The following is a 25,806-nucleotide window of genomic DNA, read 5'->3' as shown; positions in this document are numbered from 1 at the left end:
CGGAAGAGGGCGGTAACGGGAGGGAGGCGCCTTATTGCGTCACTTCCGTCGGGTGCCGTAAGAACCGGAAGTAGTCTCAAGGGCTAATGCACTGCGAAGAAATGGTAGTAAAATGCGTATTTTACATTGACATGTATTCATTTAGCAGAGGCTTTTCTCCAAATCGACGTACATCTCATAGGAGTAATTAGAATAATAAATTTACATTATTATTATTATTATTAGTAGTAGTAAACAACTCAAACACTCACAAGACAGATTAGTCCAGAACAATCAAACCTAGACAGGGGGAAATAAAGAAACAAAAAATAAAGAATAAATACACAAAACATCAGATAACACTCCAATAATCAGACACATTACATCAACACCCTAAAAATATTACAATAATGTGCAGTCTTAATGGCCTTATTATTACACTCCTCAATAATGTTTATATACTGCTTAAATTCTTCAAGAAAAACAGAAAATATAGGTTTTTCATTAGCAAATTTGGACCTGTGTGTGTGATATTTGGCTAAAATGATGAATAAATTAATGATATATACCTGTTTCTCTGTACTTCTATCAAAATGTAAGAATCTAAACAGTGCATATTCGTAGTGCAAAGCAAAATCCTTACACAGTTTATCGATAATAAATTCAGACATCTCTCCATAGCAAAATAAAATTTACATTCTTTGGGAATTACTTTTACTACCTCAAAAAACTGGAAAGGATTATATGGCACATTGCATAACTTTGTCTCTTCATAGCTGAGTGAAAACACAATGGATATGAGCATTCAGAGCTTGTTGAAATAAACTTTACATTTACATGTGTTCATTTAGCAGACACTTTTCCCCAAATTGATGTACATCTCATAGAAAATACAATGTGTTCATTAAATCAACAGAAAGAGACACTTAGATGCAGAAGCGTGATTCCAAAGCAGTGTTTCAAAGCTTTGCAGAAAAAAAGTGAGAGGCAATTCATATGTCAGATTGTCTCAGTCTCAAGATCTCACTTTAATTTTCTCCATCACTCTGACGGTTTGCACATTTCTTTGCTCTTCCATATGTTCGCCTCATAGGACACCTTTCATCCAAACCAAAACCTGGTGTGCTCTTCAATATTCCCATAAACCAGTACAAGGCAAATGTAACTGAGTTGCAATATTGCCATCTAATTTTTGTTAACCTCCATTCAAAAACTGATATGTTTGTGATTTTACATTTCTGTGATGTCAGTTTTCCTAGGCTGTACAATGCAAAACCAAAGGATCTACTCTGGGAATACTTTATTATTAATTTCTAGGGATTATTTTGAGTTGCTGTATAGTGGCTGAAACTACAGGAATAAATTTTAAAAATACGGAAAAGATTTTTACACTATTTATTGCTGAAAATATTCTGCGTTTAAACTGCAAACCATTGGTGTTCATTAAAAGCTGTAGGAACGAATTAAGGGCACGGGTTCTAAAGAAGGTCACGCTCAAAGAAGGTAAAGCAGATTAAGAAGATAAAGTAACACCTTCACTGCACTATAATAAGCAGTTTGTCCTCTCTGACTGCTCCTCTGTGCGATTCAATGGCAATGCATTTATGTACAGTAATGTAGATGACTGAGTGGTCACTTTTGTTGCATCGACTGTGGTCCCAGTTACGTTACTATTTTTCTGTGGGAATAAAAAGAATTATTATTAGCTTTGATCCAGTGAAAATTTTTACTTGGCTTAAAATATTTAATGATTGGAGTTACAACGCAGTGGCGCAGTGGGTTGGACCAGGTACTGCTCTCCATTGGGTCTGGGGTTCGAGTCCCACTTGGGGTGCCTTGCGATGGACTGGCGTCCTGTCCTGGGTGTGTCCCCTCCCCCTATGGCCTTTCGCCCTGTGTTGCCAGGTTAGGCTCTGGTTCCCCGCGACCCCCTATGGGACAAGTGGTTCAGAAAGTGTGTGTGAGTTACAACGTGGAGTCATGCCATTTTTAGAAGTTCTCAGATGATGCAGCAACAGCTGGGTGTGTCGGGGGTGGGCAGGAGCACGAGTGGAGGCTCGGTGAACGACTCTTGAGTAATACACAGGGAATCAGGTGCAGCTCAGCACTGAGAAGGCAAAAGAGCGTGTGATGGACTTGAGGATGTCCAAGGGTCCACTGTGTTTAGTGACCAGTGATGGTGTGAAAGTGGAGGAGGCGGCTTGGACAACACGCTGGAGTGGACCTGCAACAGCGAGACTCTCTCTGCACCAGAAAAACCACAACGGCCTTTACTTTCTGAGAGCAGATTAAATAAACTAATAGGAAAGCTATACTTTGCAATTATTTGCACCCTTTGTACTTATATCTAAATGATATTTATTGTCATGTATCTATTATTTCTTTAGTTGTTGATTGTTTACCTACCTTAAGTTTCTCAGAATAATACACTGATAAATTTATGTGTCTCACACTAGGAAAAATTTGAGGACTTTGTCCTCATGAGGATTTCAGTGTTGATTTCAGTCCCTCCAAAGGTCTCTCCATCTGATCCACAAAGCAGGCTGAGAGCTTAGGAAGGAAAATTACTTTATGAAAGGTGTGATGGAGGGTAACATTTGCTAATTGAAATAGTAAAAAATTACAGTGATTTCCACAACCCAGCCTCTAATGATTTAAATTTTAAATTACACATTTTTTAAAGATGATGGACATAGTTAAGGGATAGAGCAAGATTAATTAAACTTTAAATATGACCGTGACTTGTTATTTTCAATAAAGTAAGAGAATTCACTTATAAATTCAAACTACAGTATTTGCTCTCCTAAACTGCAATTACTAGGCCATCATCATACCACTATTTATCAGTTATTTTCTTTGATTAAATGAGCAGTATAAAGACAACAACAAAAAAAAAAGTTAAACAAAACAAATAAAGCAAAACAGAACAGATGCTTTTGGGTTTCCAGAAATTAGAACAGTGTTTTGATAATGTTGAATTGTAGTTTAGATTCTTACATTTTGGTAGAAGTATAGAGAAACACGTATATATCGTTAATTTATTAATCATTTCAGCCAAATATCACATACACAGGTCCAAATTTGCTGATAAAAAAACTATATTTTCTGTTTTTCTTGAAGAATTTAAGCAGTATATAAACACTATTGAGGAGTGTAATAATAAAAAGGCCATTAAGACTGTACATTATCGTAATATTTTTAGGGTGTTGATGTAATGTCTCTGGCTATTGGAATGTTGTGTAAATTTTTTGTGCATTTATTTTTATTTTTTTACTTATGTTTTTTGTTTACTTCCCCTTGGCTAGGGTGATTGTTCTGGATTAATGTTCGTGAGTGTTTGAATTGTTAAAAAAAAAAAAAAAAAAACTCTTGTCTCTCTCATATTTAGTAAATCCAAGTAATATTTGTTTAAAAGAAAAGGAGAAATGAGCCGAAAACCGGGTTCCAGCGCATTTAGAAGGTCCCGCCACAATTTCTGAGTGAATCTACACAGATTTAGCGCACTTTCTGTAGGATCTCCGGTGGTTTTTGACGAGATCTCGACACCTGAGCGCGAATTCCTTCATGCTGTCAAACGTACCTCGCGCAACAGCGAACGTTACGTACTGCGTCACAGCAGAAACAGACGCCGAAACGCACGGCCATCCCTTTCAACGCTGTGACGTCACAGCCTTGGAAACGTTTAAAAAAAAAAAAAAAAAAAAAAAAAAAAAAAAAAGAAGCCTCGTGCTAGACCCGCCGTTTATCCAATCACCAGCCAGGGTTTTGCTTCGAACGTCACTTCAAAGCCAATCACCTGAGAGAACGGAATGAGATGCGTACGTACGCTCCTCCCCCTTCGCCGAGAAACGCTGCAGTTTTAAAGTTCTGCCGAGGCAGAGAAAGAGAGTTGGAGCGAGTCGAAGTATCAGGCGACGCGAACATATTTTGTCCACCTTTTTTCGACATTGAAACGATACTTATGTGTTTGTTCCACAGTTCCGATCTCTCTTAGCTTACCTAAGGGCACTTACAAAGCACTTTGGGTGCCTGAGCCGAGCGGAGCCGTAAGAAGAAGTACCTCAGCGTCAGCGAGCGAGCGAGCGAGCGAGCGAGCGAGCGGCGCTGGGAGGGGGGGGTCACGGCAAACGAGTCCGTCGCGTCGCTTTTAAATAGGAAGCGAAGAAAAGGATCGTGTGAGAGCGACAAGGTGCTAAAAATGGCGGAGCCGGATAAATTGAACATCGACTCAATCATACAGCGTCTTCTCGAAGGTAAGAGCGCACGTTTGACCACATACGCTTGCTTGGGTGAGTGATCCGACGTGAGGTAATTTTGTGAGTTAATCTGGTGCAGACGAGACGGAGCGCTGAGGTACGAGGAGGACAAATCAGTCGGCGGCCCCAGTACTTACTGTACTGTTCCGCCCCCCCAGCAGCAGCAGCAGCATTCAGCTTCGTTCGCCATTACATTACCAGTGTCATAGTAAGAATAATAGTTTCTTCCTTTTTATAAAGCAGAACAAAGGTAATTTCTACTCTTTCAGTTCAGGGTAAGCACGTCGTTACTAACGTTGCTGTGGCGTGAGTGGGATTCGAACCCGCGTCGACGTTGTTGGGCACCGGCGAGACAGCGGCCCTGATCGGCTGGTGCTCCTGGACCGCGTCTCTTTTACTCTCATACTACTAGTTAATGACGGTAGCAGCTCTGAGTGAGTTGGATCGAATTGTTGATCGAATACATCATTCATTCAGAATCATTGGCTTCACGACGTGGTGGCAGCAGGTGGTCCAGGCAGTACCAGTGCAGTGGTCAGAGCTGTCGCAGGTTCGAATCCCACCTGCTCCTGTGTCCCTGAGCAAGTACAATGCCCTTGCTCCAGTAAAATTGCCCAGTAGTAGGATAAATGGGTGAATAACTCTGCAAGTAGGTTAAGCGTGTTCAGTTAAACAAATACATGTGTGAATCTCCAGTGTCCTGGAGTAAAACTACACCTCTGTGCTGTGTGGGTCAGATCATTGTGACTTGGAGAGAAAAATGAATAAATTGATGAGTGGCGACCATGTGAAGGTGACTGTGGGCTCTGCTGTCACTCTTTGAAAAGTTGGGACGTCTCAGAAAAGGCTAAGAGGGGTAAAAAGGGAGCACTAGTCTATGTACTTACCATGGTCACTTTCCTGCATGGATTTCATTGGCATTGAACTGTGAGCAGCCTCTCAGATCTTAGCATATTATTTCTGAATCTGTTAAAAATGGCTTTTATTTAAATGAGAAATCTTGTTTTGCGGTTGTTTCCACTTAAAACATTTTGTATTAGATGTCAGTATAATTGAAAGTTTTCCAGAAAAAGTAAACTTAATGTTTAAATATTAAACCAAATAGAAAATTGATCAGCTGAAAAGTTCACTGTGTGCTTATGTGAAGGTTTTTTTTTTTTAAAGCTTTAATAAATCAGTATATTGTCTGAAGTTGAACTTTTTTTTTATTTTTATTTTTTAAAAACCACTAGACTTTCAGCACCTTTCTATGTAGGGAGCTTCTGTTTGGGGGAGATGGGCCAGAATGCTCAGGTTGTTGTTAGGGTTTGTTGAATTTGTTAATGGCTGTATTTCTGTAGCTTCAATGTAGTGTGTCAGATTTAAAAAAAAAAAAAAAGATGGAAGTAATGGAGATCAGTGAACAAAAGCATCAGTATTGAAACGTACAAATACAGTGGATGAAATTCTTGGTAACTCAGCAAGAACTACATCTTAAGTCTGGTGTTGCTTGTTTGCCTCATGGCTAAGTTTAGCTTAAATGCTGTCACAGGTTAAGCAGCCTAATCCAGGTTCAAAATCAAAGGCCACACAGTCCTTTTCCTGCATATTTTTAAATACAAATCAAAGACAGCTTTGGTCTTGGGAGTAGATATATCCTTCAGAATGCTAATTCAGCTTCAAAACTGGAACGATCAATGTTCTGTAAAAGCTGACTTTATGGACAACAGTCAAATTTCTTTATTCATCAGTGTGCACATAGTCAGTTTGCCAGCTGAAAGTATTACCAGTGAATAAGAGGGACAAAATCCCATTATATAATTCCTCTGTCAATATTCCCCCCCCTCGCTGTCCCTTTTCAGTCTATTACAGCTGCAATTGAGCTGTAGGGGCAAAATAATATTAAACTTAATAATTGGCAACAGTATGCTAGGGGTTGAAAGAAACGAGTGTAAAGGAATAGGCACGGAAGGCAAGCATTCTAGATTGATGTTTGATTTAGGAATCTGCAGAGAAACTGTTGTACAACATGAATTTTTAACTGTGGTTTCACTGTGCCCCCCTGCACAGTGAAAGGCTCCCGACCAGGCAAGAACGTGCAGCTCACAGAAAATGAGATACGTGGTCTTTGTCTCAAGTCCCGTGAGATTTTCCTCAGCCAGCCAATCCTGCTTGAACTTGAGGCACCACTCAAGATCTGCGGTAAGTTATTTTGGGCAAAGGAGTTGCGCTGATGTCAGTTTATTACCGTTCATGGCTTATTTTTTATAAAATGATAGACAATTACTGCACCTGTGATCCAAAGAACTGTAAATATAATCACAGGATGTTGTTCTCTCATAACAAATATTCTGGAGATTATCTGATGACCCATGTTTAGAGGGCAGTTAACTTTATTCATGACAGTTTCTCACAGAACTGCCTTAAACTGGCTCCATCCATAGCTATTGAAATAAATTGCTTCAACGATGTATTTCAGTCATGATTTTCAGTATAAACCTCTAAATCTAGGATAACTCTTGTGGTTACACTGTGTGCCCTGTAGGTGACGTGCACGGACAGTACTATGACCTCCTGCGGTTGTTTGAGTATGGTGGTTTCCCCCCGGAGAGCAACTACTTGTTCCTTGGAGACTATGTGGACAGAGGGAAGCAGTCACTGGAGACCATTTGCTTGCTGCTGGCTTACAAAATCAAGTATCCTGAAAACTTCTTTCTGCTGAGGGGTAACCATGAGTGTGCCTCCATCAACCGCATATACGGCTTTTACGATGAATGTAAGTAAAGGAGGGGTGCAGTGTACAGAGTGACGGTTTCACTGTGCACAATGTATTACGCTGTTCATCTTTCAGCCACGGTGTTGTAATGAGTTTGGTTGTGACACTTCAGACCTGGTCAAACTTTTCTTTTTGATACTCTTCACGTAAGGGGTCCAAAGTGGGTGCATTACTGTAATGCCTCAATGGTTTGTTGTAGGTAAAAGACGGTATAACATCAAGCTATGGAAGACCTTCACGGACTGCTTTAACTGCCTTCCTGTTGCTGCCATTGTTGACGAGAAGATCTTCTGTTGCCATGGAGGTATTCATCTGTGTCCATTCTTGTATGTGACGTGTCACTGTTGGGGATCTACTGAAGTGATTTGATTAACCGTGGTGGTAAATGGAGGGAGCAAGTTGTGCTTTTAAAAGCTGCTGTGAAATAAAGGCTGTATGGAAATGGAGTATAATCTGCACACAATGTGCATAGTTCAGCACTTGAAATGTCTTGTACAGTTATTTTGTTGTAAAGCACTCCAGCAGAGTTCTGCAAATTATTTTTATTCAGTTAAGCAAAGGCTAATTAGATGCCCTGTTTCAGCTGATGCTACTAATGACTTTGTATGGGGGGGCTGATGGCATAGTTAGAGCTGCTGCTTCAGATCCAAAGGCCACAGGTTCAAATCCCACCTCTTGTTGTATTACCCTTGAGCAAGGTACTTACCCTAAATTGCTCCAGAAAAAAATTATCTAGCTGTATAAAAAGTTAATTGCAGGTAGCGTGATGTTGTAAGTTACTTTGGAGGAAAAGAATTGGCTATGTGAAGAAATATAAATGAGCTTCATTGTGTAATTCTGTGTGAAGTGGACCACGCAGCTTTCTGCTCAGTGCCTTGCCTGTCCTCCTCATGCCATGGAATTTCTCGTCAGGTCTGTCCCCGGACCTGCAGTCAATGGAACAGGTGCGAAGAGTTATGCGTCCCACTGACGTTCCAGACCAGGGCCTGCTGTGCGACCTGCTGTGGGCCGACCCGGACAAAGACGTGCTCGGCTGGGGCGAGAACGACCGCGGCGTCTCCTTTACTTTTGGAGCTGATGTTGTGGCCAAGTTCTTGCACAAACATGACATGGACCTGATATGCAGGGCGCATCAGGTCAGTCATCTGGAGATGACACGTCATACAGTGCTCTATACTTTAACACAAAAAAAACACTTTGAGCCAATCATAATGCGATGTGTTCCATTAAATACTCAATCTATTTGAACAGTTAAAAAGACCAGTGTTTTATTTGAAAACTCTTTACTGCAGTTGTGGTGCAAACATTGAGTTTCAGGACCTGGTTATATTTTCCTAAGAGCTTTAAATAAGTGTAGTGCCTTAGTGTTCCACTGAATGTGATGGAATTAAGTGCGTTTGAGAAATATGTGCATATATTGCAGTTAATATAGGTTCATTTTAAGTGATACTGAAATTTTAAACTGTCATTACTTATTTTTGGAATTATGTCATGTTCCAAGATCTAAATGACAAACCTGAAGTATGTACAACTTGAAGATGAGTTTGTTTTCCTTGACGTGTTTTGATACCCCACTGCTCTGTGTTTTGCAGGTTGTTGAAGATGGTTATGAATTTTTTGCAAAAAGGCAGTTAGTCACGTTGTTTTCAGCCCCTAACTATTGTGGCGAGTTTGATAATGCTGGCGCCATGATGAGCGTGGATGAAACCCTTATGTGTTCTTTCCAGGTGAGCACCGGTATGCTAAGTAACTGTGTAGGTCTTCTTAATCTATATTTTGATTGGTTTTATAAATGGTACAGGGTCACAGCGAGAAGTTCTAAGTCCTAAGGTAATGCACAAATTGTATTTTCTATGAGATGAACCTTTTCTCCAAAGCAATGTACGCTAAATGAATAAATCTAAGTTATAAATGTGTCCATGTACAAGATGCGAGGGCCCAAGGTCAAAAATTTTACAATATATTGAGGTAGGATCATGTAGCGCTTAGTTGTAACTTTCAGAAAGGTGTCCACGCTGTTCCAGGATTCATTACAAGTTTGTTTTTCAAGTGGAAGAAATTTAAACACCTCATTCATCTGCATAGTTATGGGGGGACTTCAGGGGTCAATCGCAACATTCAAATGCATTTCTTTGCAAAGCACTTGCATAGTAAGGCTATACATCATAACACTGTCAAAAATGGAATTTGGGTTGTGATGTGCAAATGGAAGAAAATGAAACATTTTGTTAGATGTCTAATCGTTGGATAGTTTTGCTGTAATTTGTCCAGAATGTCATGGTTCTTCCTCTCCACCTGCACATAGATCCTGAAACCGGCAGACAAGAAGCTGTACCCGTACGCTGGAGCTGGGACCATGGGCTCTGGACGGCCTGTAACTCCACCCCGTAACTCAAAGGGTGGAAAAGTCAAGAAATGACACGTGCTGAACGTCTCACACCTTTCTCCTCTTCTACCTCCCTTCTCTCTTTTGCTACCAAACAAATAGGACCAGCATCCAGGCTCTAGTTCCCCCAATTAATTCTTAATGTTTGTAACTGTTTTAGAGTTACGTTACGTGTGTGTGTGTGTGTTCGCGCGTGTGTGTTTATGCCTGAGAGAAGTTGAATACAGTTTCCTTTCTCCTTGTTTCTGGTCTGTTCCTCTGTCGTCTTCAGTGGGTCGATTGAAATGACTTCACAAATATTCGCTGGAGAAGAGGGCTGATGAGACAGCCTTGGAGGAATGGTGCATCTTTTTTTTTTTTTTAATTGGCTTTGTGCTGTTAATTTTAATTGAACACCGACGTTTCTCGTGCAGCAGTAGAGGGTGAGCGGTTCTCTTGGGAGCCACCGAAAACGAGAATATTTCATTTATATTGGTTTGTAAAAAGTGTTGTGCTTAACATACAAATACTGAGGTTATGTACAGACTTACAGGTCTTTGCAAATCAAATTCAAATTGCCAACAAAATTGAGATGTGGCGCAAAATATTTTGTTTATATTGATTACTGAGGGGAAAAAATGTTTTAGTATTTCATTGGAAGTCAATGATCAATAAAGATTTATTAAAAAATGAATCTTTGTGATTTTTTTTTTTTCCCCCTTGTTTAAATTGTTGGATTGGAGTAGAACGTAAGTTGTAAAGCAGTGTTTTGAAAAGTAAACCTTTTAGATTGTCAATGATTGGCCTACACCAAGTGTTAGAATTCCATTGCACAGTAAGACAGCAGGACAGAATACACTGCAATGAAAGTTACTTTTTCTTGCCTTTCAGCATTTGACACTGCAGCCTCTTCACTATAGACCAGTGTTTACTTTTATTTCAGGGGACACCTTTTTCCAAACAAGTTTAGTGTTTCACAGCATGTTTTTCATGGATTAACTCATTTATACAGCAGCGCATTCTGATTGTATCAACTGAGGGGAAAATACCTTGATCAAGGGGACTACAGAACTTGGTGGGCTGTAGCTGGGACTCGACCCGCTCTCCTACTGGAGTGTGTCTTCAGTGTCGGGTGTGCGGAGCAGCAGGAAACAATGGGCTCAAGTAAACGTTATACACGCAGCTGGAAGTCTGGACCTGAGTGGCTTTCCTCCTCTGTGTTTTTTTTTTTTTTTTTTTTTTTTTTTAAATTAGTCTTAGGGGGGTCTGGAGTCCATCCTGGAAGCATAGGGTTCAGTGGAGAGGATGTGCTGGTCCATCACTGCTTCCAGGTAACGGTTAGTGTGAGTGAGTGAGTGAGTGAGTGAGATGGACTGGTGCCCCGGTAACCGAATGTCGAAACAATCATTAACACATTTTAAACAAAGCAAAGCTGTATCTTAACACAGTAAATCGTAGTAAAAGGAATAACCAGAAATGAATACTTCATTGGCTCAGCTACTACTTTCATTCATGAATCAAGAAGTTCACTGAACTGGGCAGTGAAGTACAGTACACTTCTTCCTCCAGAGTTCAGTGGCTGGTTGTTGCCTGGCTTGTCTAAGTAAGTTGTACGATTATCGTCACGTCTGTATATTATAATTTGTAGCGCGTGTCTGCATGCGGCCCGCGTCTCGTGCGAGCTGGGATGCGGTGCGGTGCGGTGCGGCGCGAGGCTCATGCCATAGTACTTCGTTCGTTTCTGCTGTTCTCCTGCTTATGGTGAAAGGACAGTAAATATAAAGTGGAAAGTGTAATATAGCAAGGCGCCCTAGAGCTTAAGCTCTGCTTTCGTTTCAGCACAAAAAGATAACAGGTACGTTTTACATGCAGTCACCGGTTTCCGCCCGGATGACCAGGAAAAGACTTCCTGCTTCCGGTGTCACGATCCGGCGCCGCACGGGCAGTATTTTAATTGACCGCTGACGCCAATCAAGTGTTTTGCAGTGCGCATGCGCGCCGAAACCTCCTCCGACCCTCAAGATGGCGGCGCTCATGGGGCTTCGCTCGTGTCTGTCCTCCGGTAAAGTCACGCGCTTTGTACATGTAAATTGTGTCTTTTGACACAAGTTGTCGCGCGGAAGGTATTCCGATAACAGGTAGCGATGAAAACGTACCGTTATTAAAACGTTTAGTCGTTCAAGCTGCATAAAAGAGAGCGTAGTCCTCACTGTCTGTGTGCAGCACGACTACAGGCAGGCAGTAACTTAGCTTTAATTTAAGCCTTAAGGTCATGTTAGTTTTGAGAAACAATCTTACATGATCATTTCATTTGGGAAAATGGACCAGTGCCAGTACAGTACTCACTCGACAACTAAAAGCCTGCTGTTTTAGCCTACCATACATGCCCGGCGATCAGCCTGACAGAAATTTGATTGTACAGTGAGGCTGCTGATATATTATAATATTTATTGCTGCTCGAAAAAGCCTTGCTTGTTGTGTAACTATAGTTTAGTTGCTCAAAGTTACATTTTTTTTTGCCTGTACCTCATCGATAAGTGAACCGGCACAAGTCCTGGTGCATTAATTCCCCTGGCTTTAATATACAGTAGTGAAGAGAGACAGTAGTAGTAAACATTTATGCCACAATATTGTATTTTAATAAATGGTGTTTAATAATAATAATAGTAGTAATAATATTCTCATGGGCCTGATTGGTACTGTAGTGCCAGTTATAGCAGCTGCTTTTGGACCCAAAGGTTTCAGGTTCACATCCCACCTCCAGCTGTCGTAGCTGGTCAGGGTATTTATCCTAGATTGCTCCATTAAAGTTACCAAGCAGCATAAATGCTCAAATAGTTGTAAGTAGTTTAACATTGTAAGTTTCTCTGGAGAAAAGTCTGAGCTTGATGAATAAACGCAAATACATTTGTGCTTTGAGAATGTACTGTATTTATTACTCTAACTAATGTAATTGTCCTCATTAATGGCTCTGTGTGTAGCCCTCCAGCTCTCAACATCATGGCTTCTGGTGCACAAGTCTTACAGGCTGGTGAGTGTTTGCCTGGTCACGCCGTAGTGAAGGAAATGTTTGTCTCCCCTCCTGAAGTTCTTTGAAGGCCGCATTGCAATCCAGGACCTTGTGTACCACCTGTCTCTCGTTCCCTCTCCTTTTTCAGTGTGCTGTCCCTCTTGCCCAAAGAGGATTTGCTGCAGAGGCCAAGAAGGTGTTTGTGAGGGACAAGCCCCATGTCAACATTGGCACAATTGGACATGTCGACCATGGCAAAACTACGCTCACTGCAGCCATCACCAAGGGTAATTTTTCAAAAGCATATGTGTGATGATACAGTCGGTCAGTTGGCTTCTTCTCGCTTGTCCTCGTGAGGGGTGTGGTGGGAGCAGACAAAGCAGACAGACCCAAACCATCCTTTCTCCAGCTTCTCCTGGAGATCCTCAGGTGTTTCCAGGCCAGCTGAGAGGTACAACCTCTCCAGAGTGTACTGGGTCTCCCTTGGCGGGATTTATAAATGGTTGAGGGAACCGCATACAGTGCGCTTCTGTGTTAACACTTTCTCTGAGTAAATGCATCAAAGCTACTTTTATTCATGTAGCATCATGCTGAGCTGCTTTACATCTCACATTTCCATTTATTTGTTTAGCAGTCATTTTTCTCCAAAATGACATACAACTGAGGGTAAACAAAAATGCATGTTGCCAGCAGATGGGGGGTAGACCGATGTATACAGAGGCAAGTGGTTCTAGAAGTACCTTCACTTAGTCCAACACCTCTGTCTTTGTTTACACACTTTACACAAGTAGCTACAGATAGTCGATTGGGAATATAATAAATGATCTAATTACCATTTACTTGTTTGAAAATAACAGATAATGTGTTGTAAGTTTAGGGAGCAGAGAGGGGATCAGGTCAGAAAAGGGTCTGAAACCATTGTTTTGGGACCCTTCTTGAATCTTGAGAGGAATTCAACAGTTCTGAGTTAGAGAGGGGGTTCATTCCACCACGCTGAAGCCAGAATCGAAAACATGCAGGTTTTTGATTTACGACCTCTTGTGTGTGGGATCACCAGGTGATCAGAGGCAGAGGAGTGTAGGAGTCTGGCTGGAGCGTAGCGAGTGGTCAGGTCCTGTAGGCATCAGGGAGACGATGTGTTGATGATGGTCTTGTAGGTCGTAACGAGACTCTCCAGTTTGATACGGGCAGATGAGGGAAGCCAGTGGAGAGAGATGCAGCTGGGTGGGAGGGTGGTTGAGTGAGGGGTCTCTGTTTTCTTTCAGCACGATGCTTCTAAGCAGTGGAGTGTGCTGGTTGTTCTGTTCTTCAGTGCTGGCCGATGCAGGAGGAACTCGCTATAAGAAGTACGAGGACATCGACAATGCGCCCGAGGAGAAGGCTAGGGGTATTACCATCAACGCGTCGCACGTGGAGTACGTCACCCCCAACAGACATTACTCACACACCGACTGTCCAGGACATGCTGACTATGTCAAGGTACTGCCACGAAGGGCACCCAACAGCTGCTGCGTGTGCACTAAAGCACACTTTAAATTGCGCTTTTCTTGAAGTAGTTACAGTGAGATGGTTATATCTACATAAATATCTCAGTTCTTACATGGACTTTTGTCACAGACATAGTCATTGAAAGGAATAAAAATCATCTTCTGCAGCCAATCAGTGTATTGAATTTAGTGTTTAAAGAAAAAATGCTTGAAAAGCAGAGCAAGTAGATGTGGCCAAAAGCTGTTTTTTTTTTTTTTTTGTGTGTGTGTGTGTGTGTCCTGTGCTCACATTAGCGGCCACTGACCAACCTGCAATTTGTCCATGACTGTACATTAGAACATGATCACGGGAACAGCGCAGCTGGACGGCTGCATTCTGGTGGTCGCTGCCACCGATGGACAGATGCCCCAGACCCGGGAGCACCTGCTGCTGGCACGGCAGATTGGCGTGGAGCACGTCGTGGTGTTCATCAACAAGGCCGATGCCGTCGAGGACCCGGAGATGCTGGATCTGGTTGAGATGGAGATTCGAGAGCTGCTCACAGAATTCGGCTATGATGGAGAAAACACCCCCGTTGTCACCGGCTCTGCCCTGTGTGCCCTCGAGGTGAGGGGGGGAGGGCGAAAAGGGAGGAGGGACATCGAAGGGTCCTAAAGGACCTTTGTTCCCAATAAAACTGTTTATTAACACACACACACACACACACACACACACACTTATTAGAGATAAGGATGGAGGCAGAGTGAATGGTGTTGCCTGGGGTAGTGCAAGGTGGAAATCACCCCCCCACACACACCTATTCTGTCACAGACAATGACATTGTCTAATAAAAGCACCGATTGTTCCAGCACTCTTCCCATGTTGCTGTGGCACTTTGATGTAAAGTTACCCACAGATGTGGTATCCAGCTTTGGATGATGATGCACAGCTGCAAATCTTCAGCAACTGTATCAAAATGTCCTTCAGGAAATATGAGTTTATCTGAGGAATTCCTGTTCATTACACCAGCAGAGCAGTGCCTCTCACAGGTCAGGTAGCTGCAGTTTGCTGCATTACTGTGGTAGATGTTGGCTCGGGGCTCTTGGGAGTCACACGTCTCGCGGAGTTGCTGCAGCAGAGCTGGGAAGGCAGGGTGTCTTGCTAAGCGAACTCTCACCTTGCTCTTGGGGCTGTTGGACGTCGTTGGTTTTCTCAGAACAGGAACCCTGAGATGGGAGCCAAAGCCGTGCTGAAGCTCCTCGAAGTCGTGGACAACTACGTTCCTCTGCCCAAGAGAGAGCTGGACAAGCCCTTCCTCATGCCCATCGAGACGGTTCACTCCATTCCGGGTACGTGCACCGCTCGACTCCGGCCCGTAGGTGGCGCCAACAAGCTGTGCCGAGCCTGGAGTCGCACAACAGTGAAATTGTACCACCTTACCTGTTTGTGTCTGGTTTTGCTGAAGGAAGCTCTTGTGCTCTTTGTCCGTCAGGCAGGGGTACCGTGGTAACGGGGACACTCGAGAGAGGGGTCATCAAGAAGGGAGACGAGTGTGAATTCGTAGGACACAGTCGCTCCTTCAAGTCAGTTGTGACAGGTGAGCAATGAGGTCCGTTTTGGTTTTTACACCACTGTTGCCCAGTGGGACATTTTGGTTCCCCTTTGTATTCGTAGGGTTGAAACCTGCAGGAAATGAGGCAGAAACAGTTGAAGGTCGTTGTTGGACTTTGAACATTACGTACAAGTTCATGTAGCTCCTCATTGTCAAGGTCACTCCTCTGCAGGCTTTGGGGCCCTCGGCTGTTTCTGACCAATGTAATAACCACAGTTTTTAACTATAACCCAGGGGCCTCAAGGCATCGTCCCGCAGGCCGATGCCATGAAATACAGCCCTTGTTACGCGGCATGGTGTCGGTGTGCTTGGCCCTGAAATAAACCTGTTCTCTCGAACCCGCACCCCCATCGAATAAAGTGCTCCGCTGCGCGCATTTTCAGCACCATCATTGTTCTGCCCCTAAAACTAACCGTGAAGCAAAGCCTTCTCGGCCACACACCTTCTGGAAGGTACCAGACGGCTGTGGGTTCCCCGGTTCTACCCTTTCCGAACCATGGAATACAGTACGTGTCTGAGTTCGTGTAGGTGAGAACGAACTGAGGCCGACAAATTGTGGGGAGTAACAAGTCCATGTTGAAACTCGCAGCACTGTTTGGGTTTAGCTGGAAAGGAACAGGTTTTATTTCAGCCAAGAGTCACACAAAATTCTTTGGCGGTCGATACCAACACCAAAATGTAAGGCTGTTGTTTGTAGGGGACGAGCTCTCTGAGGACAAAGGACTAAGTGAATGAAATCAAATGGAGAGTTAGTATTGGAGGAAGTGTGAAAAAAATAATAGTGCAATAAAACGGTGCTTACGTTTTCAGGAACAGAACGGATTCATTAAAACGTAGGTCGCTGAAGATGAATGTTTTTAAACGCTGTGGTTAAACTGTATTTATGCAAACGGACAGAGCAGAAAGCATGTTTTCGACACATTTCAGGCATCGAGATGTTCCACCAGTCTCTGGAGCGAGCTGAGGCGGGGGACAACATGGGGGCCTTGGTGAGAGGACTGAAGAGGGACGACGTCAGGAGGGGGATGGTCATGAGCAAGCCAGGGTCCATCAAGCCGCACCAGAAAGTGAAGGCGCAGGTCTGGCTTGCGATACTCCGCCTTTCACATCCCTGTACACATTGTGTATCCCTGGTTGTGTAGCTGTAGTTCTTCACCTTGAACAGTGGCTTTGATAACAAAGAGCTTCTTGTTGGTGTTGCAGGTGTACGTGCTCAGTAAGGAGGAGGGTGGAAGACATAAGCCCTTCATGACCAACTTCATGCCTGTCATGTTTTCTCTTACCTGGGACATGGCCTGTAGGATCATCCTACCTGGAGACAAGGTGCCTCCCGCTCTGTCGACCTTTCACCATCATCCTAAATGTCCCGCACTTTCATTAACTCTCCTTGGTTCCCTCCTCGTTTCCAGGAGATGATTATGCCAGGGGAGGACGCATCACTAATCCTGACGCTCCGGCAGCCCATGGTCTTGGAAAAGGGTCAGAGGTTCACTTTGAGAGATGGAAACAGGACCATTGGAACTGGGTTGGTAACTGAAATACTGCCCATCACTGAGGAGGATCAGGTCAACTGGGGTTAGAAGAGCAGAAAGTCATTTGAAGGGACTGGAGACTCTTCCTGTGATTGTCTTACAGCTTGAAAGACTTGGAAAATACTGTAGGTTCTGATATATTGTGCTGCACTGTCGTTACCAGTTCTTGAGAACCGGAATTAGTTGCCAAGAATTCTGCAGGAAAAGGTTCGGATGCAATTCTTGGTTTCCCCTGTTCAGTCATGCTGCACCATTTTACAAGGTTTTTTATTTTATGACCAATTTCCCAATGTTCTATGAATTTGGCTGCACATTTAAGATTTCAGTTTTGTGTACTAGTAATGTTTTTTTGCTACTTTTTGTACTGCTGTAACATGTGGCTTGTTATATAAAAGTATGTGGTGCAGCAGTTACCTGTTCATACAATAAAAGCATGATGTAGAGGCCCACCTCTGTACAGTTCAAGGCAGTCTAAGTTCTCCAGTTATATACTTTACATTTATGAGACCCTTTTCTCCAAAGCGACTTCCAATTAACTCTATGTAGTGTTACCAGCCCACACACCTTATTCACCAATGTGACTTATGCTGCTAGATACGCTACTTGCACTGGGTCACTCACATTAGGGGGAACCTGAACAGCCAGTCTTTGGAGTGTGGGAGGAAACCCACGCCGATAGGGCGAGAACATGCAAAGTCCACACCGGTTGCCCAGGGATCAAACCCATGTCCTCTTACTGACAACTGGTCGATAAGATGACATCCAGTTCATTGAAAGTCATTTTGCAGAAAAGCATCTACTAAATGTAAACTTATGCATAAGCAGCTCAAAGGAAATTCAGACACAGAAATCAACAGTCTCTCCCACCAGAAGTCAATTACCAAAACTGGTGATGAAAGTGATTTACCAGAGCTGTAGCCACCCCAGTTGGCCCTAATTTAGTATTGCTTTAGAAGCAGTGAATGATGTGGAAAGTTGCTCCAGAAATAAGTCACAAGATCTTATCTTTTGAGATAAAGCTAATTCCACACAAGACTTCAGCCATCTGGATTTTGACACAAAACACCAACAACCCTCAGAGCAGCTGGATCTGTTGTGCATTTTTATTTTGTCAATTGCAATATTACAAGGAGGATTAATTTATCACTGAGACAGAACCATCCCTAGGGAAGAACAATTCAGCCAAAACTAAGTACCTTGAATGTATTTTGCAATAAGGTCACCATGTCAAAAGTAAAAGAAACTAGCATCACAGGTGAAATAAATGCTGAAATAACCATTTTAAGCCTTCAAAGAACAGTGGTGTTGCACCTCATTCATATCTCATCTTTTGCTGTTCAGTTCACGTCGTGATCTGCAGCCCTTTGACGAAGGTAGTTGTCGTAGAGCTTTTTTCGTAGGAAACACAGTGGGAGACTGTCAGTCCGCCTCTGAACACATAGCGACACCAGGGAACATTGAGAAATCACATGCCTGCTTTATCTGTTACATAAACTTAATCCAGACCTTTACCTTTTTATTCATCACCACGTCAACGTAGTTCAGCTTCTCCTGCAGCTCCTTCTCTTTATTGGTGAGAGTTGGTTCAGTGCTAGAAGAAATTACCCCATAATTCAAACAATTAGTGTGACAAATACAATTAAAACAATATTGTACATTAAATATGGTTGTACAGGCTTTACCACCTTAATATGGAAAAATAAGAGTAAAAGTAACCAGCAGAGGCACCAAAACATACTGAACAACCTCATCTGCAGTCAGTTCTTCTAGTATGGCAGCAGATAAGGAAACATTCCCCAAAATAAGAAAATGTGCTTTATATTTTTGTGCCATTTAACCATGTGCATTTTTTAGACATTTTTCCCTTATTTAAAAATTAAATATCTGGTGATGGACATATTAAGCCAGCGTAATCAATGGAATATAAAAATGTCATCTCACTAGACACTTGTACAAGTTCTACAAGAAACTAGAAGAGCAAACAAAAACTGGGAGACCCCACCTCCCAGCTGTGTCATTTGGTAAATAAGTAGCTTTGGAGAAAAGTGTCAGATAAATGTTTTACTAGTTTATATATTCCAGACATGATGCTACTGATCTAATTTTTCTCCTCAAGTTCCCATGATGGATGTCGATGCATTTCTCTAAAGCGAGTTATTGATCATTTACACAGCTGGGTAATTTTACCGTAAGTACGCTGCTCAAGAGTACTACAGCTGAAGGTATGATTCAAACCTGTCACCTTCGGGATTAAAGAGAGCAGCTCTAACCGCTACGCTCAAATACAAGACATTGCTGTGTTGTCACATCATATACGTATTTCATGCGATTTAACAAATCCAGATATTCCACTTAATCACTACATGGACACAAAAATGACCTGTGAGGACATGAGCGAACCTCTTGTTACCTGAGACCGAAGTGTGCGAGGACAAGAAGGACAACTGAGAACTGGACAAGAGCCCCACTGCACCATCGCCATTGTTGGGTGGATGTGGAGTCCATCACCCTTACCACAGGCCGCTGGAAGAGACACGGTCACCTGTGCCACATACACACATTGTCTGAAACCGCTTGTCCCAAGCGGGGGTCAGGGCGAACCGGAGCCTGACCCGGCAACACAGGGTGCAAGGCTGGAGGGTGAGGGGACGCACCCAGGATGGGACACCAGTCCATCACAAGGCACCCCAAGCGGGACTTGAGCCCCAGACCCGCCAGAAAAATTATGATCTGTAGGCCAGCTGGTGCTAAAGGGTTTTTTTGTGTGAATACTAACACGTCTCCCAAGTCAGGCTGCTATATAAAGTTAATTGACTAGTTAATTTAATAAATGCTAATACATTTAATTGACTGGAAGGATGACAGCCTTGAGGTCTTGGATTGTTCTGTCATGTCTGATCGGGGAAGCGGAATAATGAAGGTGTTGCAAACCAACATTCGCATCATTTCGTATCAGGATCGTAAGGCGCTACGGCGAGTGGTGAAAGCTGCTCGAACCATCACTGGAACGTCCTTAGCATCACTGGAGAGCCTATACCAGGCCAGAACCATCAGGAGAGCCACTAACATCATCAAGGACAACAGTCATCCCCAGCACAGCCTTTTCACACCCTTACCATCAGGCAGACGCTACAGGAGTGTTAGAGCCAGAACCTCAAGGCTGAAAAACAGTTTTTACCCACAGGCCATCAGGCTTGTGAGCGACACCCATCCACTGCCCTTCCACCCATCACAACAGACACAGATTACCCTCTGAGTCCCGAGAGATGTCAACCACCCCCACCCTCCCCATCCCTCCTACACACACATACACATCCACAACGCCAATATCATCAGAGACCACAGACTACCTCCGCATACCTTGCGCACATAAATACACACCCCACCCCCAACTGCAAACAGACCCAATCTACCTCTGGAGGACTTTGCACATGTACAACTTCCATGTTTACATTGCGCACTGAACACTTTATATATGTATATAACCTTGTTTCTTGGCTTTTTGCACTAATAGTAATCTACTTGTTAGAGCCTTCAGAGGGTCCAAAAGCCACCTTTTAAAAAGTTACTAGGGTAACAGCTTGCGTATACTTTAGGGCTCTCATTCATAGCCCACTGGCGAACATTCACCACTTTTCTCCAAAGCAACTTACTATTGTATCCTATCTGCAGTTATTTACCTAAAGACAGCAGCATTAACCACTACACTACTAGCTACTCTTGCCGTTCAAGTTCCATGGGCTGCCCAAAAAAATCCTGCCAGGGAGCAGAGCTTCCCCTCAAGACAGCTATGGTCGAGCCACATGCAGTCCCATGTTAAGTTCCATTCTGCCCCAGCAGTTTTACGCTGTCATCTTAGCCAAAAGGCTGATAAATGATATAAATGGGTAAATCATTCTAATTATGTAATGTTTACAGATCACCTTGTGCATATATGTTTCACCTGAATACAGAAAATATGGGTTAATAATTATAATCATGCAGGGGGTTGTGGCTGGGGCCTGCTGTGTGGCCAATATGGGATTCAAGCCCTGCTTGGGGTGGCTTGCGATGGACTGGCATCCCATCCTGGGTGTGTCCCGCGCCCTGCGTTACCGGGTAAGGCTCCCGCTCGCCACGGCCCTGCTCGGGACAAGTGGATGTTGACAATGGATGGAATTATAGTCATTTAACTACTCACCTAAATTTTGTGTAAGCGTAGAACTGCCACTTTGTGTTGTTAAAATGCATAACAACACCCGTGAAAAGAATTAGCATGAGACAATCCGACATAAACCTCTTAGGGTGGCGCGGGGTTTGAACAGAAATATCCGTTACTCTTCCGGTAAGACTCTAACCTTTCTCTATATTTTATTTGTAATCAAGGTTTTTATGTTTTTCAGCATAAGTCTAGGAAAACTTACATGAAGGTTGGTGTCCAGTTTTGCGTTTTAGATGTATTGCAGTTCTACATGTAGCTGAACTGGAATAAGAAAAAACTTCAGCCCAGTGCTTGAGAGTGCAAGAGAAATATTTGCAAAACATCAATCCGTCAATCTGCAGTTAGTGACCCAGAGGTGGTTCCAGGAAATTTCTCTCACACACACACACACACAGCGAGGCAAAAAAGAAAGCAGCACAGCTATACATTTAGGAAAATGCAAGAAAACATTCTTGGTTGCATAAGATATGTGGAAGAAATTTTCCTCTTTCCCAACCAGCCCCTAGGAGACCCTGAAGAAATACGCTCAGACACAATACTTTTCACGACAACATCGGCCAAAGGGAGCGTCCCGGAATTTGGGTGTCTCCTCGATCGTTCCCCGTCGCCCTTCTTTATCTTGCAAAGCTCATACGTAATGCATTTGTCGGCGTTAGAACAGGTGTGTCAGTGCTTTTCCACTTCTCTGCTCTCAGTAATTCTCCATTTCTTTGTTCTCAAAACCTTTCGGCCAAAGGCAGAAATATCCATCCCCCACCATCCACACACACACACACACACACACACACACACACACACACACACACACACAATTTCTACAACTGCTTGTCCTGAGCGAGGTCACGGCGAGCCGGAGCCTAACCCGGAAACACAGGGCGCAAGGGACACACCCAGGATGGGACACCACTCTGTCACAAGGCACCCTAAGTGAGACTTGAACCCCAGACCTGCCAGAGAGCAGGACCCAGCCAAACCCACCCAAATCCACTACACTACTACACCACCATACCCTCTGTACCCACCATCTAGTTTCTCCTCAAACTGAGCTTGTTCACAGGCAATGCAGGAACAACATGTTCTTGGTATATAAACAGGACCACTTTTATGCCACCTTCACCTTGTGCCTGATACAACCTGTTCCATGGTGGTTTTCCATTTCATAGTGCAGTGCACAGCCTTAAACACATTACAAAAAAATATTACCAGTTACCATGCTTAAAAATTTGTATGACTATAACAATTTGCAGGGGGTGCGGTGGCGCAGTGGGTTGGACCGCAGTCCTGCTCTTGGGTGGGTCTGGGGTTCGAGTCCCGCTAGGGATGCCTTGTGGTGGACTGGTGTCCTGTCCTGGGTGTGTCCCCTCCCCCTCCAGCCTTACGCCCTGTGTTGCCGGGTTAGGCTCCGGTTCCCCGTGACCCCGTATGGGACAAGCGGCTCTGAAAATGTGTGTGTGTGTGTGTGTGTGTGTGTGTGTGTGTGTGTGTGTGTGTGTGTGTGTGTGTGTGTATAACAATTTGCATCACAAGTAAATTTGAACACACACCCCCCCTTGTCCCAGGTGGGGTTGCAGCAAGAGCAGAGCCTAGCCTGGCAACACAGGGCATAAGGCTGGAGGGGTAGGGAACACACCCAGGATGGGATGCCAGTCCGTAGCAAGGCACGCCAAGCAGGGCTTGAACCCCAGACCCACGGGAGAGCAGGATCCAGTCCAACCCACCGCACCCCCCTTATGGTCAAAGTAAGTCATTTTGATTTTTCAAATGCATCTTAATTATGACTGTGCAAAGTTAATCATTCAACATGAAACACCAAGTTTCACATGTAATACAGACAAGACAGAATAAACTTATCTGGTCTAAAAAAGTTAAATCAGTCCTTGATTCATTACTGAACAACTTCATTTGTATATTTAATGTGTTCTCATAGCCACGTACATATTTAGAGCACATACAATCTTCTTCGTACAGCATTATGCATTATCCCATCCACGATCGCTATGGACCACATTGTCCCTAAGAGACAGCAGGAGGAGGAAAAATGTTAATGTATATATTTCAGTATTCATTATTATGCTGAACCATTAACACAGAAAGAAGTATTAATAAACACGAGGAGAGTATATTAACAGGTCAATTTTATAAAGCGCTTTTCTCAACAAGGCAGCACAGTTACAAACAAGAGAGCACAAACCATTTGCACAAATGGGATGTTGAAAAATGCAAAGACAAAAAAGGCAAAAGCAGCAGTTTAAAATAGCTATAAATGTGACATAAGCCATCTCAGAACAAGAGGAAAGGAGAGCACAGATCTCCCCGATCAAAGAACAGAGAGAAACACAAAAAAATAAACCACTGGGCTTTAAGTGTCCACCCCTAACGGGGAACACAGTAGTATAAATCCAAACCCTTTGCATTTCACTACATTAAATACATTATGGATGTGTTACTTAGTCTACGGGGGGTGCGGTGGTGCGGCGGGTTTGGCCGGGTCCTGCTCTGTGGTGGGTCTGGGGCTCGAGTCCTGCTTGGGGTGCCTTGCGGCAGACTGGTATCCCCCCCGGGGTCCCCGTGCGCCCTGTTTTGCTGGGTTAGGCCTCGGTTTGCTGTGCCTCCTCTGGGGAAAAGCAGTTGTTGAGATTGTATGTGTGTGTACTTACTATGCAAAAACATACAGTCACCTGCTTTATGGTTAGTGGAAATAAGAACATCATCTGGTCTCGCTTGAAATGCCTGTATTTCACTCCATTTCGATGCTATGGAGGGGAGATGCAATAACCCCCCTGCGCCGTCCACCGGCTCCCGCCACAGTCCGGCATCGATGAGTTCTCCTTCAGCTTGCATCCCTGTGTGGGACTGGAGTGTTTCCAGCCAGAGGTGTGTGTGTGAGGTCAGAAGGGCACAGAGAAGGAAGAGGAAAAATATTGTCCACAAATCAAATGAGGATGCTGCATCAGAGTTGAGGAGCACATGGACTAGAGTAGAGCTCTCCAAACATTTACTCACCGATCTGACACTTTTCTCAAAATCAACTTATTCATTTATACAGGTGTCTGATTTTACTGGAGTAAAAAAGGGCAAGTACCTTGCTTTGGAATACTGTAGCTAGGACTTGAACCTGCAACCAGAAGCTCCAACCACTACACACCACTCTATTAGACAGACAGATAGATAGATAGATAGATACTTCATTCATCTATCTATCTATCTATTAGTATAACAATATAATTAATATTCATTAAAGACTGAATTTAATCTCTTGTTCCAATATATTTATTACTCATGCTTTGCTGAATTTAAGAGAACTTTTTACACTTTTCTTCTTGACTGAGTGGTAAAAATGTGCAAATATATCTGAAGTAACCTTTCTTGTCGTTTTTATTCAATTTTACATTGTTTGAATACTTACACAGTGACAAATTAAGCAGCACACACCCGAGATCAATTATTATGAATAATTATAATTTAGTACGTTAAGTGCATTCTGAACTACACATTGATTAGCTACAATTGTTCTGTTTGTTAGAGAAAAGCGCAAAAACCTAAAGTTACTGAATTCCAAAGAAGTTGCACCGTTATTTTTACATTACATATTCATTTGGCAGCGCATATAGGGATGTACATCCCAGGGCACAATAACACACAACAGAATTATAAACTAGTATATATTTTTAAACTTATAAAAAATACGGTCATTATAAGTTTTACGCAATACATGATTCATGAATGAAAAATCAAACTGCTGAAAACAGTTACTTTTGTAACTTTGTGCACTTTCTTTCTACTCGCCGATTTCTTTCTCTTTTCCTCTCACGAATCCCGCTGTTTTAGCCGGTTAAAGTGAACGGAGCCCCTGCGCCGTTTTCCGCCGTTTTCCCCTCTTTTCCCCTCTATTTTTTATTTTAAATAATCCTTTACCTGGACGTCACGACGACCCCCACAGCGCGGCGCCCCAGGGGACCGATACGTCACAGCCACGCCCCGCGTGAGAAAGCGCTCGATGGGCGTGCCTTAAGTGTAGCGGGCGGGACTTCGTACTAGTGGGCGGGACTTCGTAGTAGTGGGCGTGGCTTCGTTGCGCGGACAGTTGCGTGACAAGAGAAACTCAGCGAAAGGAGGGGAAGGGCGGGACGCGCGTGTTTGTGTGCGAACGTGGAACGTCTTCGGTTTCAGGTCCGAGTGCGCGCGGCGGGAGCGCTTTGCTCGCAATATTACGATGACTACGCGTTAAAATGAGCTCACATGACGCTCACGCTTCATTTATTGTTTTTATGGGACCACTGGAGTGCAGTGGCGTGCGACTGGCTGCGCCCAACAGTGTGTTAGCAATAACTATAAGATATATAGACACACACACACTCACAGAGGAGTGTTTGTTTCGTTCTGCCCAATGCTTTACATTTTTTTGGATTTATTCTTTTTACTCTGTAAATATGCTTATTTATTTATTTTTTTTATTCAGTGTCAGCTGTCTGTCTATTGTCTGTAATACTGAACACCAAGCACCAAAGCAAATTCCTTGTGTGCATGAGCACACCTGGAAAATAAAACCACATTCAATTCTGATCCTGATTCCTGAAATGGCAGAGACTGTGCAACTGAGATGTAAAGCCTTGAATGATGCTTTATATA

The 25,806-nt window shown here is 43.3% G+C and overlaps 2 protein-coding genes and 1 long non-coding RNA gene across 3 annotated transcripts; 2 read left to right on the top strand and 1 right to left on the bottom strand.

The window, feature by feature from the left end:
* Window positions 1-3,828: 3,828 nt before the first annotated feature.
* On the top strand, window positions 3,829-10,046 carry LOC108919391 (serine/threonine-protein phosphatase alpha-2 isoform-like). Its single transcript, XM_018727357.2, has 7 exons — window positions 3,829-4,232; window positions 6,285-6,416; window positions 6,760-6,990; window positions 7,190-7,294; window positions 7,903-8,126; window positions 8,583-8,717; window positions 9,296-10,046. Exons 1-7 carry the CDS (start codon window positions 4,178-4,180, stop codon window positions 9,407-9,409), a joined length of 996 nt encoding a protein of 331 aa, XP_018582873.2. The 5' UTR covers window positions 3,829-4,177; the 3' UTR covers window positions 9,410-10,046.
* A 1,302-nt stretch (window positions 10,047-11,348) lies between these two features.
* tufm (Tu translation elongation factor, mitochondrial) lies at window positions 11,349-17,530 on the top strand. Its single transcript, XM_018727287.2, has 10 exons — window positions 11,349-11,417; window positions 12,337-12,386; window positions 12,514-12,652; window positions 13,678-13,844; window positions 14,190-14,459; window positions 15,049-15,181; window positions 15,325-15,429; window positions 16,372-16,523; window positions 16,648-16,767; window positions 16,854-17,530. The coding sequence occupies exons 1-10, from the start codon at window positions 11,378-11,380 to the stop codon at window positions 17,022-17,024; spliced, it is 1,347 nt and encodes a 448-aa protein (XP_018582803.2). The 5' UTR covers window positions 11,349-11,377; the 3' UTR covers window positions 17,025-17,530.
* Window positions 17,531-17,655: 125 nt separating this feature from the next.
* Window positions 17,656-25,144, bottom strand: LOC108919465 (uncharacterized). The gene is made up of 3 exons (XR_001964917.2): window positions 25,093-25,144; window positions 23,856-24,030; window positions 17,656-18,567 (listed from the first exon to the last, which is right to left on the bottom strand). It is a non-coding gene; the product is annotated as an uncharacterized LOC108919465 (long non-coding RNA).
* Between the last annotated feature and the right edge of the window lie 662 nt (window positions 25,145-25,806).

Source organism: Scleropages formosus, chromosome 20 (assembly GCF_900964775.1).
Source record: "Scleropages formosus chromosome 20, fSclFor1.1, whole genome shotgun sequence".
NCBI classification, from domain to species: Eukaryota; Metazoa; Chordata; class Actinopteri; order Osteoglossiformes; family Osteoglossidae; genus Scleropages; species Scleropages formosus.
This window is presented reverse-complemented; position numbering and strand designations above follow the sequence as displayed.

Excerpts from the sequence above, each read along its gene's own strand:
- LOC108919391 (XM_018727357.2), top strand. The coding sequence starts at position 4,178 with ATGGCGGAGCCGGATAAATTGAACATCGACTCAATCATACAGCGTCTT. Across the intron at positions 6,991-7,189 it reads ATACGGCTTTTACGATGAAT|GTAAAAGACGGTATAACATC; the intron begins GTAAGTAAAGGA and ends GGTTTGTTGTAG. Across the intron at positions 8,127-8,582 it reads TGATATGCAGGGCGCATCAG|GTTGTTGAAGATGGTTATGA; the intron begins GTCAGTCATCTG and ends TGTGTTTTGCAG.
- tufm (XM_018727287.2), top strand. The coding sequence starts at position 11,378 with ATGGCGGCGCTCATGGGGCTTCGCTCGTGTCTGTCCTCCG. Across the intron at positions 13,845-14,189 it reads GACATGCTGACTATGTCAAG|AACATGATCACGGGAACAGC; the intron begins GTACTGCCACGA and ends ACTGTACATTAG. Across the intron at positions 15,430-16,371 it reads CTTCAAGTCAGTTGTGACAG|GCATCGAGATGTTCCACCAG; the intron begins GTGAGCAATGAG and ends GACACATTTCAG.